This window comes from Delphinapterus leucas, chromosome 20, assembly GCF_059928025.1.
Source record: "Delphinapterus leucas isolate spDelLeu-1000000601 "Yukka" chromosome 20, BTC_Dleu_Yukka2, whole genome shotgun sequence".
In the NCBI taxonomy this organism is placed as follows: domain Eukaryota; kingdom Metazoa; phylum Chordata; class Mammalia; order Artiodactyla; family Monodontidae; genus Delphinapterus; species Delphinapterus leucas.
This window is the reverse complement of record NC_143148.1, coordinates 32396139-32411182: the sequence shown is the minus strand read 5'-3', so window position 1 is coordinate 32411182 and position 15044 is coordinate 32396139. Positions and strand designations below refer to the sequence as shown.

At 39.1% G+C, this 15044-nt stretch overlaps 1 protein-coding gene across 1 annotated transcript in view; it reads right to left on the bottom strand.

Annotated features, from left to right (window-relative positions):
* The window catches only part of AMFR (autocrine motility factor receptor), a 41897-nt gene that overhangs the window by 13984 nt on the left and 12869 nt on the right, over positions 1 to 15044 (bottom strand). The window contains exons 5-9 of the mRNA XM_022555833.2: positions 12363 to 12403; positions 12050 to 12182; positions 9851 to 9984; positions 8897 to 9007; positions 1401 to 1591 (exon numbers count right to left, since the gene is read on the bottom strand). Of these exons, the coding sequence (XP_022411541.1) occupies positions 1401 to 1591; positions 8897 to 9007; positions 9851 to 9984; positions 12050 to 12182; positions 12363 to 12403 (610 nt within the window). The remainder of the gene's footprint in view (positions 1 to 1400; positions 1592 to 8896; positions 9008 to 9850; positions 9985 to 12049; positions 12183 to 12362; positions 12404 to 15044) is intronic.

Sequence of the window (15044 nt, the reverse complement as noted above, 5' to 3'; positions counted from 1 at the left end):
ACTATGAGGAAGGTTTTCAGGGCTCTAAAGCTGCTACAGTAGATGAGAATTTGCCCCTCTCTTTCACGCTACACACAAATACTACGCGTTTGGAGACATCGTTTTCATGAAGTATTTTTTACTTAATAATCTGATTTAAAGACTTTAGTTTTCTGATTCGAAATTCTTTTCAAAGAGTTCTATAACATAGGTTTGCGGACTAATGGTACCAAGAAGTCTGCTGCTTCTGCCATTTCACTAAGGAAAGGGGATCCTAAGATATAGCACCACCAGGTGTCAGCAGTAAACAACTCCACTATCAAGCACACATTTAAGGAGGACTTCCCTTTCCTTCACAAAGAAGCACTGAGGCCTGGAATGTAAAACAAGTTCAATGGCCATCTCAAAGATCTTGCCTGGATAGATTGTACCCAATAAAAAGCTGGGTACTTATTTCATGTACTTACTAGGGAGAAATAAAGTTACCCTTATCTATTTTGACTAAGTTTTCAGTAATAATTCATAAAATAATAGCTTACGTAGCCATGTCCAAGATCTGCTAGTCTATTTCAGAAGTCTTACGTGGTAGAGGCCGTAATTAGCAGCCAGAAAGCCACAAAGCAGCCCCTCTACACCTGCCCAGCATCCCTGCCCAGCCAGCCAAGCAGCCATCATCCCCTCCTCTCAGAGACTCCACTATACTCCTTCGGTCCTTCCTATCAGGGATTTCAATGTGTTGCCACTCCCACCGTGCTCTACCCTTAGAAACTCAAATCAGAGACCTGAAGAGTACTCCTCTTAAACAAATAGTCCAGGGATACCTACTTTAGAGTAGGAAATATGAACCCACAGAAATTAATGGTATTGGAATTGATGAAAATCAACAACAGCCTGATGTAATGTGAATCAAAGGATGATCAACCAGCCCCTGACATGGTGCCCATGACCTTAGAATTTTAAGTGTGGTTTTTATTACAACTCCTTTCAATATTCTGGAAGATGGAGTATTCGTATTTTATGGGCAAAGAAACAGGGTTCTAGTTCTGATTCTCCTTCTGGTACCCACTGGAAAGGCTGCTCAATGACCCTTCATTATATGCTTAAGTATCACACGGATTCAATAAATTACTAGCAGCGGTTTAACTACTAAGCTGATTCAGCATGCTCCTTGCGGTCACGACTGATTCAACTGTAACTACTTTCACCTCCTCGCACCCCCCGTCCCCCCAATTCACACAGAATCTAGCAAAATGCCTGGCACCGAATAACCCCTCGGTGCTGTCTATACTTACCGAACATTTTCAATTAAAACTGAAATATAACATTGAACTCGCCCATACAGGGCAAGTTATAATTAAAACATCATCCCCTAAGGGGAGAAAACCCCTGGCGGATGGTTTTAGAGGTTGAAACCAACGAACCATCGAAGTGGAAGAAGTGATTGTGTTGGTTTAAGCGAGGTCTGCCTTCAGCTGCTGCTACAGGAACCAAATTCTCATCCAGATTCTCTCCTTGATGCTCTTCCCTGACACGATTATTGTCGGCAATATTAAGAGACATTCTGCATGTTGGGCAGGAGGTGTCCTGTTCTAGCCAGGAACGAAGACAGGAGCTACCAAAAAGTCCAAAATAAGATATCCTTAGCATATTTTGTGAGAATTCACCAGAAGTACTCTGAATGTATCAATGAGTTGCAATTTTACTTTCTATTTACCATTAGCAAGATTTAAACGTTGAGAAACACTTGCTGACATTACCTCTTTGCCCTGCTTCACTCTAATGTACTTCTGGTGTATCTTGCTCTGAACGTTAATTTGTTAACATACGTGGTCATCTACCAAGCTCCTGGGCGTGACCCTTCTTCAGTAAGACTTCGTCACCTGGCTCACCATCCTCCTCTCCAGCTCTATTTGACTAACTTAAGATCCATGTGGCTGAACCATCCAACACCGTTGCCTCTCATGTCTTTGAAGCCTCTATTCCAATGATCTGTTCTCTCACCCTACTTTAGCCTCCACTAACCTTGGCCTTCTCTTCAAAATCACGACTTCAAAGATCTCACTCTCCAACTAAAGCTCCTCTCCTTCCAGCTCGCCTCTTATTTGCTAAGACCTCCCATCCATTTTTCATCAAGCATCACACCCCCCCAAAGCCTTACTTCTGTCTTCACCCAGCATACCTACAACCTTACGTCCATAATCCCAACTTCTTCAACCCTCTTATATTTGTATTCTGCTTTCCCAACCAGGCTGAAAAGCTTCTTGTGCCCTTTTTCAGGAGATGATAATGCCCTATTTAAGGTAGTCTCTCAATAAATACTGCCCATTAAAGGAAGTATACTAAAAAAAAAAAAAAAAAAATGAGAAGGTTGGATGAAGTGATCTCCAAGGTCCCTTCCCAATTTATAATAATACTTATCTTTCTCCTAAGATTTCAAGGGGCCTTCCATTCCATAATAATATATTATCTTTCTTCTAAGAGTTCAACGAGGCACTGAATAAAAATGCTCATTTCCTCTGTGCCTTTTTTTTTTTAGTATCTGGGAACATGTGCACACATAAGGTTACACAGGAGAACCTCACTAAAACGTGATGATCCTCAGCGTCTCTAGCAACCAAATGGTACTTAAGTTCCAAAACTTTCCCAGAGTCCAAGATGAAGCTACTTCTTATTATCTCTCTGCTGGAACAATGTATGACAGTAATGTTCCAAAATAATGAATGTGTACATTCAACTCTATCACATTTTGAAACAATAAAGTACCTGTAATTTCTGTTTGTGATCATGTAACTATTAGCCAAATAAATGATTATATTTTTTAAAGTTCATTTCCCCTTAATGAACACCCTTAAATCACACCTCTAGTAAAATCAGCCTTGTGGGAGACTACCAAAATGTGTAAAATCCTTGCCTTCCAATAATGCTACCTGTGACACACTTTTCATAAGCAAATCTAATTTTACTTCATACTCTGCAAAAACTTCCCACATTATGTACAATAGCCTAAAAACTCCAAGTGAGTACAACTGGTCAGACACAGTTGCCTTCCTTGGAAAAAAAAAAAAAAATGCCAAACTTCCACAGCTAAAGAAACCAGACTTCAGAGAAAACAGTTGTATTTCTATATAACTATAATATTCTATTGAAGGATTCTTTCTTCTCTAAGTATGACACTTCAATGTAATTAAATATTTACTGGACTCTGAAATCTTGCAAAGACATCTCCTACAGCAACAAATTATCTAGTTATAATCTGTTGAAATCTAGACATTTAGCTTTATGGCAAATGAATCTGTCATAGATTATTATCATACAATCCTGCCCCAATCTATTAACCAAAGCTATAAAGTAAAGCAAACCAAGAAGAGATCCTAACAATTGTTTGCTCACTCAACCCCAGGCAGACAGGTGTTTTAAAAATTAAATCCTAACTCTTAAACAACCACTAGGTCAAGAGAAAATCACTTGGGCAGTTAGAAAATATTTTGAGACAAAAGAAAACAGAAGCAAAAGCACAATATACCAAAACTTATGAGATACAGCAAAAGCAATGCTCAGAGGCAAATTTATAGCTAAAAACGCCTAAAAAGAAAAAAGATTTCAAAACGACAACCTAACTTTATAACTTATAGAACTAGAAAAAGAGCAAATGAAACCCAAAGCCAGCAGAAGGAAGCAAATAATAAAGATTCAAGCAGCAATAAATGAAATAGAGAATAGAAAAACAATAGAGCAAATCAATGAAACCAAAAGTTGGTTCTTTGAAAACATCAAAGCTAAACTGACAAATTTTAGCTAGACTAAGAAAAGAGAGAAGATATAAATAACTAAAATCAGAAATTAAAGTGTGACTACTACTACCAACCTTACAGAAATTTAAAGGATTAAAACAGAATACTAGAAATAACTGTACTCCAACAAATTAGATAATACAGATAAAACAGACAAATTCCTAAGCAACACAAACCCTAAACAATACACACACACACAAAAAAACTACCGTAAAACTAATAAACAAATTCAGTAAAGCAGCACAGTAAAAGAGCAACATGGGGCTTCCCTGGTGGCGCAGTGGTTGAGAGTCTGCCTGCTGATGCAGGGGACACGGGTTTGTGCCCCGGTCCGGGAAGATCCCACGCACCGCGGAGCGGCTGGGCCCGTGAACCATGGCTGCTGAGCCTGTGCTCCGCAACGGGAGAGGCCACAACAGTGAGAGGCCCGCGTACCGCAAAAAAAAAAAAAAAAAAAAAAAAAGAGCAACATGAAAAATCAGTTATGTTTCTATACACCAGCAAGGAACAATCCAAAATATAAATTAAGAAAACAATTCCATGTACAATAGTATCCAAAAGAATAAAATGCCTAGGAATAAATGTAACCAAGGAGATGAAAGACTTGACACTAAAAACTATAAAAGATTGCTGAAAGAAATTAAAGAAGACCTACATAAAAGGAAAGGAATCCCATGTTCATGAACTGGAAAACAATATTGTTAAGATAGCAATCTTCCCCCCAAGTAATCTGCAGTTTCAATGCAATCCCTATTCAATTTCAATGGCCTTTTTTGCAAAAATGGAAAAGCGGCTCCTCAAATTCATATAGAATTGCAAAGAGCCCCAAATAACCAAAACAATATAAAAAAAGAAAACGTTGGAAGATGCACCATTTCCCAATTTCAACTTACTACAAAGCTACAGTAATCAAAACAGCATAGTACTGGAATAAAGATAGACATATAGACCAATGGAACAGAACTGAGAGTCCAGAAATAAACTCAAACGTCCATGGCCAAATGATTTTGCCAAGGATGCCAAGACCATTCAATAGGGAAAAAAATAGATTCTTCAACAGATGGTGCTGGGACAACTGGACAGCCACAAGCAAAATAATGAAGTTGGACCCTTACCCTCACTTCATGTACAAAATTTAACTCAAAATGGATCAACGACCTAAATGTAAGAGCTAACACCATAAGACTATTAGAAAAAAACTATCATGACCCCAGATTTGGCAATGGATTTAGATTTGACACTGAAAGTATGACCTACCAAAGAAAGAATAGGTAAACCGGATTTCATTAAAAATTTAAAACGTGTGCATCAGAGGACATTACCAAGAAAAAAGTGAAAGGACTTTACAGAATGGGAGAAAATATTCGCAAATCATACATCTGATAAGGGTTTAGTAACCAGAATACATAAAGAACTCTTACAACTCATCAACAGAAAGACAACCCAATTAAAATAGGATAATTTGGCTTGAATAGATATTCTCCAAAGATGATACACAAATGGTCAACAAGCATGTGAAAAAATGATCAGCATTACTGGTCATTAAAGAAATGCAAATCAAAACCACAATGAGAGACCATTTTACACCTCAGGAAGGCTATTATCTAGTGTAAAATGTAAAATGGTGTACTCGCTATGGAAAACCATATGATGGTTCCTCAAAAAATTAAACATAGAATTACCATATGATCCAGCAATTCCACCTCTGGGTATATACCCAAAAGAATTGAAAGCAGGGTCTTGAAAAGAAATTTGTACACCCACGTTCGCAGCAGTATTATTCACGATAGCCATAAGGTAGAAACCACCCAAGTGTCCATCAACAGAGGAATGGATAAACAAAATGTGATATATACACACAATGGAATATTTTTCAGCTTTAGAAAGGAATGAAATTCTGACACATGCTACAACATGGATGGACCTTGAAGACATCATACTAAGTGAAACAGCCAGACATAAAAGGACAAATATTGTATGATGTGCTACTGTGTGAGAGCAGTCAAATTCATAGAGACAGAAAATAGAATGTAGCTGCCAAGGGCTGGGGAGAAGGGGAGATTGAGGAGTTAGTGTTACATGGGTACAGAGTTTCAGTTTCAGAAGATGAAAAAGTTCTGGAAATGGATGGTGGTGAAGGTTGTACAACAATGTGAATGTACTTAACGCCACTGAACTGCACACTTTAAAATGGTTAAAAAAAATGGTTAAAAGCTAAATTTTATGTTATGTATTTTATGTTATGTATTTTATGTTATGTATTTTTTTTACCACAATGAAAGCATAACATTTGAGAATTATCATTTTAAAAAACCCACCATAGGGCTTCCCTGGTGGCACAGTGGTTAAGAATCCACCTGCCAATGCAAGGGACACGGGTTCGAGCCCTGGTCCAGGAAGATCCCACATGCCGCGGAGCCAACAAAGCCCATGAGCCACAACTACCGACGCTTGCGCGTCTAGAGCCCGCGCTCCACAAGAGAAGCCACCGCAATGAGCAGCCCACGCACCACAACGAAGAGAAGCTCCCAATCGCCGTAACTAGAGAAAGCCCACGCGCAGCAACGAAGACCCAACGCAGCCAAAAATAAATAAATTAATTAAAAAAAAATAAAATAAAAAACCCACCATAATGAAACACCACTTCCTACCAACTAGGTTGGCTGTAATAAGAAAAACAGAAATACATGTTGGTGAGGATGTGAAGAAATTGGAACCTTTGTACGTTGTTGATGGGATATAAAATGGTGCAGCTGCTGTGGCTAAGTCTGGTGGTTCTTCAAGAAGTTAAACACAGAATTACCCTGTGACTCAGCAATTCCACTCCTAAGTATATACCTAAAAGAAAATCAGGTACTCAAACGGATACCCGTTCACAAATGTTTATAGCAGCATTATTTGCAATAGCTAAAAAGTGGAAATAACCCAAATGTCCATCAATGGAAGAATGGATAAACAAATTGTTTATTATTTAAAAAAATTTAAATTCAGCCATAAAAAGAAATGAAGTACTGATACATGCTACAACTTGGATGACTTTGAAAACTCTATGCTCAGTAAAAGAAGCCAGTCACAAAAAAGTCACATATTACATGATTTCCTTCCCATGAACTGTCCAGAAGAGGCAAATCCATAGAGACAGAAAGCAGATTAGTGACTGCCAGGTAACACGGGGAGGGAGGAATGGGTAGTGATTTACTTTAATGACTATGAGGTACTACTCTGGAGTGATGAAAAGGTTTCGAAACTAGAGAAGAGCGGTGGCCTGCACCACACTGTGACTGCACGAAATGCCACTGAACTGTATACTTTAAGATGGTTAATTGTATGTCATGTGAATTTTGCCTCAACCAAAAACATTAAATCCTAAAACTAATCTAATCATGCGATTGAAAACATTTCTTCTGGGGTGAAATACACTCTCTTTTGAGTTAGTCTTCCAAACTGTCCCCAAGCTCCTTAGGAACTACCTGAAAGTTTTTTCAGAAATGCGTGTGAATTCTCTGGTCTTCCAACCTCATCAATCAGCACCACTACCCATCCAGTCGCACAGCTGCAAAACTAGGAGAATCCCCAACGCCTCACATTCCTCGTTTTCTCACAACCAACCTAGCACCACGTGCTTCCTAATCCTTCTCACGTCTGTCCACCCTCCTCCAGCTCCACTTCCACCACACCAATCCACACTCCTCTCAGCACATACCCGAACCACTGCAGCCCTTACTAACTAGTCCCCCTGATCTTTTCAAACTGCATCCCTGACCCCGAGCCCCCACTTTAACCCCGTCAAGTGGCCCTCAAGCCCCTGCAGGGTCGCTCATGCCTGCTTCTCCTGCCTCAGCAAACACCACTCCTCCTCTGACCTTCTGAGCTCCAGCCACATGGGTTCTCTTTAATTCCTTGGATACGCCACACTCCCTCCTGCTACAGACATGTTCCCTCTGTCTCAACTGCTCTTCCACCTGATCCCTTCTTCTGCTGACTTAACTCCTACTCATCATCAAGAGTCACTTTCTCCAGGTGGGAGTCAGGTTCCTTTGTTACAAGCTCTCAAGGACCACGTTCCTTTTCTTTAGAGCACTTATCTCAATTCATCATTACATGCTCATAAACGTGCGTGGTTAATTCATGTCGGTCTCCTCCATTAGGCTGAAAGTTTCATGAAAGCAAAGACCACATCTGTCATTTTAATTTAATTCCCCAGAACCCAACACAGCACCCAGCACATTAAAAAAAAAAAAAAAAAAAGAAAGGAAGAAATGTGTTGAGTTACTGATACTCCAGCTCCAAAGTCCTTGTAATATTAAAAAGGAGAAGGAAAACTATTTGGGAATACAAAATAAGGAAAGGAAGATTAAAGATGTAAAGATTATAACTTTCTCAATATGCAAAATTGACCACAGATACAAAAGGCCAAAAGATACCTCAAGGTCCATCAACACCAAAAACATCCAATCTATAAACAGAATGATCTAGGTTAGACAGACACAGTTCCTGTGAGATCTCTAAAAATGAATAATATAAGGCAGTGAGGACTGCAACAGAGACAACAGGACTCCGTGAGAACGGAACAGCCTGTACCACACACAGATCTAGTCCAGTCGTGAAGGTTTGCAGAAGATCCCATCTTCTAATTCCTGATAACACAGTCACAGTTCTGGACTGCTTAGTGCTTCTCGTCTGATCCCCATCTCAGCACACTTCCCTGGTGTGTTTTTTTATGTTGCCTTAGGGCATGTGCAAAATGCAAAGATATATATTCTCACCAGGGTAAGAATAGGGAATAAGCTGTTAGAAAGCAAGGATCCCCCCACCCCTTTAAGTCTTACAGGCGTATTTGCTATATCTCAGAACTTAAATGGAGAAGGAATATGAAGATAGCTAACATACCCAGAAACTAAGATGGCAACCTGTGAGTGGGGAACAGTCCTGCCGTGTAGGGAAGAGGCTGAGGAATAAGGAAGACACACCCAGGCTCCCCATCCCACTCAATACCAGCACCACGGCCAGTCTGAGGGAACGTCCCCACTCCTTGGCCAAGGCTGGTCTTAAGCCCCAGCACAAAAAGCACCCACATGCTCCTGGACAGAACACCAGTCCCATGTGACCCTTTGCAAAGCTCCTACTTGTGGAAAAGATGTCCACAGGGCAGTTTCCTCGCAGCCTGCATGGAGTCCCAACAGATGGCACAGTCATCGTTATTGACAGCCAGCTCCTCTGGAGTTGCAACCGCAAACCTGCAAAAAACAAAGTGCAACTGGCAGGGATCTCCGTCAATTCCACGCACAAATACCGAGCACCACTTACTTCATAGACTTCACCTTTAACAGCACAGTTACAGAGGAATCGTGTTCAGTAAAAATTCTCCACCCACGAAAAACACTACACCTGCATTCTCTTCATAGCCCACCAAAGAGCAAGAAATCTATACACAGAAACTGACTGTCTTAACAATGGCTCCTGTTAGTGATGACTTAAGCGAACATTTCTGGGTAAATCAGAGGAGTTAAGACCCCTCAGAGAGCCAAACTGTTCCCTTGGACACAAAAAGGATACCCATTGATCTCACACTTTCAGGCTTGGTTTAGCCTCAGGATGGCAAGTGAGTACCTCCTCCACTGAGGTTAAGAGTATGAGGGAGAGTATGTGTGTGTGAGCACGCATGCGTAAGGAAGAAAAAGGGCAGAAGCCAAAGGAAACATCCATTTAATAATAATGATGATAAAAATAATGACCTAATAAAAGAACCTACTCTTTACTGAGCACGTACTATGTACCCAGTACTGTTCTAAGTAATATTACTTTCATTATCCCATTGAATCCTCCCAACAGTTCCAGGAAGAAGGTTCTGCTATCATCCCTAGACTTAAGCAACTGAGGCACAGGGAGGTAAGTAAATTGCCCAAAATCACACGGCAACTAAGTGGGGCTTCAAACTCAGGCAGTCTGACTCCAGAGCCTATACTCTTCACCATTCCGTTAACAGTTTACAAAAGCAGGTCCTCATATAATCTGGGATCTATTATTATTAAAGATCTCAAATGCGTCAACATGAGCAACGTCAACTTGTGCTTACTTACCTGGCTTCCATGTTTCCAACCACTCGCAAATAGTTCTTGTGCCGGCGGATTCGACGTTGTACCTCATGAAACAGGTAACGCAGCTGCATAAAGATGACCAAGCTGGCCATGGATAACCAGATGTTGCCAAATAACTTGACAAGAGGGAAAGAGAATAAAATATACAATAAAAGTGAATGTGAACTTGCTACTGCTGAGAGTGAGGTGTGCAACAGAAGCTCTGAATTGTGGGCGAAGGTGAATTGGAGCAGTCATTCAGAAAGCAAATGCGCATATTTCTCTCACTACCCTGAACAATGTACATGCTCTTTGGCCTAGTCATTCCGTCAACAGCAATCTTTCCTGAGGAACTAATCAGAAATTTTAAAGTTTTATGAAAATGATGCCCCTCCATGCAATTATAAAACAGAAAATCAGGAAATGGACACAATGCCCAGTAGGGGAATAATTATACTGTAAACTCATATAATGTAACATTATATACTCATTATATTTATAAAATATAATTATATCCTATTATTATATTTTATATATAACATTTTGAAGATTAATTACATGGGAAAATAATATTCAAGTGAAAAAGGATAAAAGTACTTTAAAAAAACTAATATGTGACAAAAAAAGGTATGCAAAGATGTGAAGTAGCAAACAACTGAATACAATGTAAATATTCTATTATGGGAGCAGGCTGTTCAATGGCTGGGGGTGGGGGAATAGGAGGAGGGTGGTCAAAAGGCACAAACTTCCAGTTACAAGATAAATACGTAGTGGGGATAGACGTACAACATGATGACTATAGTTTTAACAGTGCTGTATGGTATATTCCAATTAAATCATCGCACCTCTATGCCGTGGAAGTTTTATCTTAAAGGTATTAAAATGATTTAGAAGAATTTTGTTGCTAGGGCTTCCCTGGTGGCGCAGTGGTTGAGAGTCCGCCTGTCGATGCAGGGGACATGGGTTTGTGCCCCGGTCCGGGAAGATCCCACATGCCGCGGAGCGGCTGGGCCCATGAGCCATGGCCGCTGAGCCTGCGCATCCGGAGCCTGTGCTCCGCAACGGGAGAGGCCACAACAGTGAGAGGCCCGCGTACCGCAAAAAAAAAAAAAAAAAAAAAGAATTGTTGCTAGCATGGGAAGATGTACATAATATACTAGTTACAAAAAGCCAAAACTATATGCCCAATACACAATCTCCATTGATGAATGTATGGATTTGAATATATAAAGAAGCAGTAAACACAACAAAATGTCAACAGTTATCTCTGGATATTTGTTTGGGGGGGGCCTTTTTTTTTTTTAAAGTATGTTTTGAAAGTTACTTTTATTTTATTATTTTTTTTTTTTTGTGGAATACGGGCCTCTCACTGTTGCGGCCTCTCCCATTGCGGAGCACAGGCTCCGGAGGCGCAGGCCCAGCGGCCATGGCTCACGGGCGCAGCCGCTCTGCGGCATGTGGGATCTTCCCGCACCGGGGCACGAACCCGTGTTCCCTGCATCGGCAGGCAGACTCTCAACCACTGCGCCACCAGGGAAGCCCTGAAAGTTACTTTTAAAAAGTAGACTTATAGAAATGCTCTACGTTTAACCCAAAAAATTTTAAATTCTACTTTGATAGGCTTACAATTTAAATAAACTGCCCACCAAATATGTTGATTCTCGCCATTCACAGATCACTGAAGTGTTAAACCAATGAAGCAGGTTTTCAGCATGGTGACTTCTTGCACACCAAAGTAAAATGTAAACAATGAAGTAGGAGGAATTAAGAATAAAGACTTTGTTTTTAATTACAAAGATAGAAAATTTATGAATCCATGAAGTAGCTAACACTGTGGGAATTCCCTTTACCACCTACAAAGTAACTGTTAAATATTAGAAGCCACAGAAACTATGAGGAGAGGAATTCCTTTAATTTCATGCTAAAAGCATTATCTACTGACTTGGTCAGCAGAGTCACCTACGTCTCCTAGACAGCAAACACCTCCTGAGCTGGGCACCAAACTCATTCCACACTGCTTTATACCTGTTGGCCAGAAAAAAAAAAAAAGGGAAAAAAAAAAGGGAGGGGAACAGCTGCGTCGTTTTCACAGTCTTTAAGTGGGTCATCCACAAATGTTTCACCTGTTAAACGCTGTACTAAACAGCGTTCCTGATTCTAAAAAACTTAGCTGTCTGTTAGAGCTCCCTCTGGGAAACTTACCAACATGTGAATATGATGCATGAGGTCCAGGGACAACAGAGTGAGCTCCATGACAAAATCTGTGTAATAGACATACGTCCCCTTTCCTTCCCACGTTCCTTCGTGGTTGAGGTCCCAGAGGTGAATTACGTATCTGCAGTGAATAGAGAAGAATCATGTTAATGATTTACTGTTACAATTGAATTTGTTTTAAACATGATATACTACAGTCACATTTTTATAAATTTTTTTTTTATAAATTTTTTATATGTTGTATCTTAAAATCAACTGTATGAGTAGACCTCCATCACCACCCTCCCAAATTTCTACTCACCGTAAAATCACATGAGCAGTCCTCACTGTCACAAGAAGAGACTATTTAAAAAAAGAGAGATTTTTTTTCTTTTTAGTAAAATTTAGGATTGCTCAGACCAAATTTACTTTTACAAAGTGATAAAAGTTCTCAGTTCAATTAAAAATCAGGTTGGGGGGCTTCCCTGGTGGCACAGTGGTTGAGAGTCTGCCTGCTAATGCAGGGGACACGGGTTCAAGCCCTGGTCTGGGAGGATCCCACGTGCCACGGAGCAACTAGGCCCGTGAGCCACAACTACTGAGCCTGAGCGTCTAGAGCCTGTACTCCGCAACAAGAGAGGCCGCGACAGTGAGAGGCCTGTGCACCGCGATGAAGAGTGGCCCCCGCTTGCCACAAGTAGAGAAAGCCCTCGCACAGAAACGAAGACCCAACACAGCAAAAATAAGTTAATTAATTAATAAACTCCTACTCCCAACATCTTCTTTAAAAAAAAAAAAAAAAAATCAGGTTGGAGGTCGGGGACTTGAAGGAGGGTAGTCACAAGGTACCAGTTATAAGATAAATAAGTCCTGGGGATGTAATGTACAACATGATGACTCTAGTTAACCGTGCTGTATGGTATAATTCAAAGTTGTGAAGAGAGTAAATCCTAAGAGTTTCCATCACAGGGTAAAAAATATTTTTGGGGGTGTGAATATGCGATGATACTTATCATGGTAATCATTTCACAACAAATGTAAGTCAAGTCATTATGCTGTACACCTTAAACTTATACAGTGCTGTTTGTCAATTATATCTCATTAAAACTGAAAGAAAAAGAAAGCAAGTTACCGACCATTTTATTTCATGTGCTTCAAATTTCCACAGAATATTTTCATGACCTAGAAACAACTTATATTGAGCATTTTCCTGTTAACAGGTGGCAACCAATTACACCTGTCCATCTCCTGGGCATGCCTTCTACAATCTTGAGGTCACTGAGTTTGACAATCACTTATATTTTATACTGCATTAAGTCACCATAATTGATTGGTGTCTGAATACTTGGTGTCTGAATACTTGGTGACCCTATACCCAAGGTCCCAAGGTACAGCTTAGGTACTACTATCCTAGATATGAATCCCTGCTCTCTATATAATGCTTTCTGTACCCCCTTCACCCACACAGAAGAAAACAGATGAAGGAAATCAATAACAAAATAAGACCCTCATAGTATTCTGTATTAAAGAAACTGATACTAAGAAAAATTTCTTCTTAATCTAGCAGAATAAAACTGTTAACATTCTTTACGTTTGAGATCAGGAAACTCCCGTTTACAAATGGAAAATATTTTACATAGAAGAGAAACACTATAAACATAAAAATATGATTTAGTTCAAAATATCAAATCTGTAACATAAATTATCTTAAAAAAATTAATGAGCTAAAATTAAAATATGCCCTATGACCCAACAGACCTATTTCAAATGTCTTTAATTTTAGGTATACCTTTTTTCAAACTTTGGCCTAATACTAATTAAAAGTTAGAGAAACAAAAAAGGAAAACCCAGTATCATTCAAATGGTGATTTATAGTAAAATATATCTAAAGCAAACTAATTAATGTCAGAGTAAATAAAATTTTAAACATATTTTTTTACATTTGTATACCTTTCACATACAGAAAGTATTCAACTAGGATTGCAAATGTTTTTATTAAGTACTTAAATGTTCTTTCCTTATTTTTCTTACACTACTATTTTATACTCTGAAATGAATGCTATTAAGCAGAATAAATTTTAACCCTATTCTAACAATTCCCAATTAGTAGTTCAAACTCAGTATTTTGATATTAGCTATCCACTGATATTGATATTAGATATCTATTATTTCATTTTTTCCATTAATAACAGCAATTATGGACAAGATAAAAGTACTTTGCCTTTGGCCTGAGGAAAAAAGCAAATATAGCCACTGAATATAAAGAACATACAAAAAATTTGATTTCTATTGAACAGAAATTAGTATTTTCAGAAAGGGCTTAAAAGTAAATTTTAAAATATACATGAATATCTCAGATTATTCTTTCAAAACAATGAATACAGTTTGCATATATATTGTATTCTTCTATAAAATCTTAATTTATGGCCTATCTAAAATAACCAATTACAGGATATTTCCTTACTAATTGTTACCAATCATTGTTTACAATATCTTAAGGAGAAAACCCTTCCCACTTGGAAGTCACAGAACTTGGATTGTGCTACTTTTGCCACTTTGGAACTTTAAGCAATTCACTTCACCCTCCATGCCCGTTTCCCCATTAATAAACAGGAATAATAAAATGAGTCAATATATGTGAGGTATTTAGAACAATCCCCAGCATATAGTAAGCACTATATAAATGTCGGCAAAAATAATTACAGTTGACCCTTGGGCAATATGGGAGTTCATCCCCATATGATTTATAGTCGGGCCTCCGTATCCAGTTCCTTTGCATCTGTGGATTCAACCAACCAGGGACCATGTAGTACTGTAGAATTTACTACTGAAAAATATCCATGTATAAGTGGACCCACAAAGTTCAAACTCACGTTGTTCAAGGGTCAACTGTACTTTTTATTATGTTGTAGCAAGGATTACGTGAAATAACATATGTAAAAGCAATCAGTACCGATACCCAACCCCAAGCGAAGGAACTCAAAAAATGCTTGTTAAAATGAAG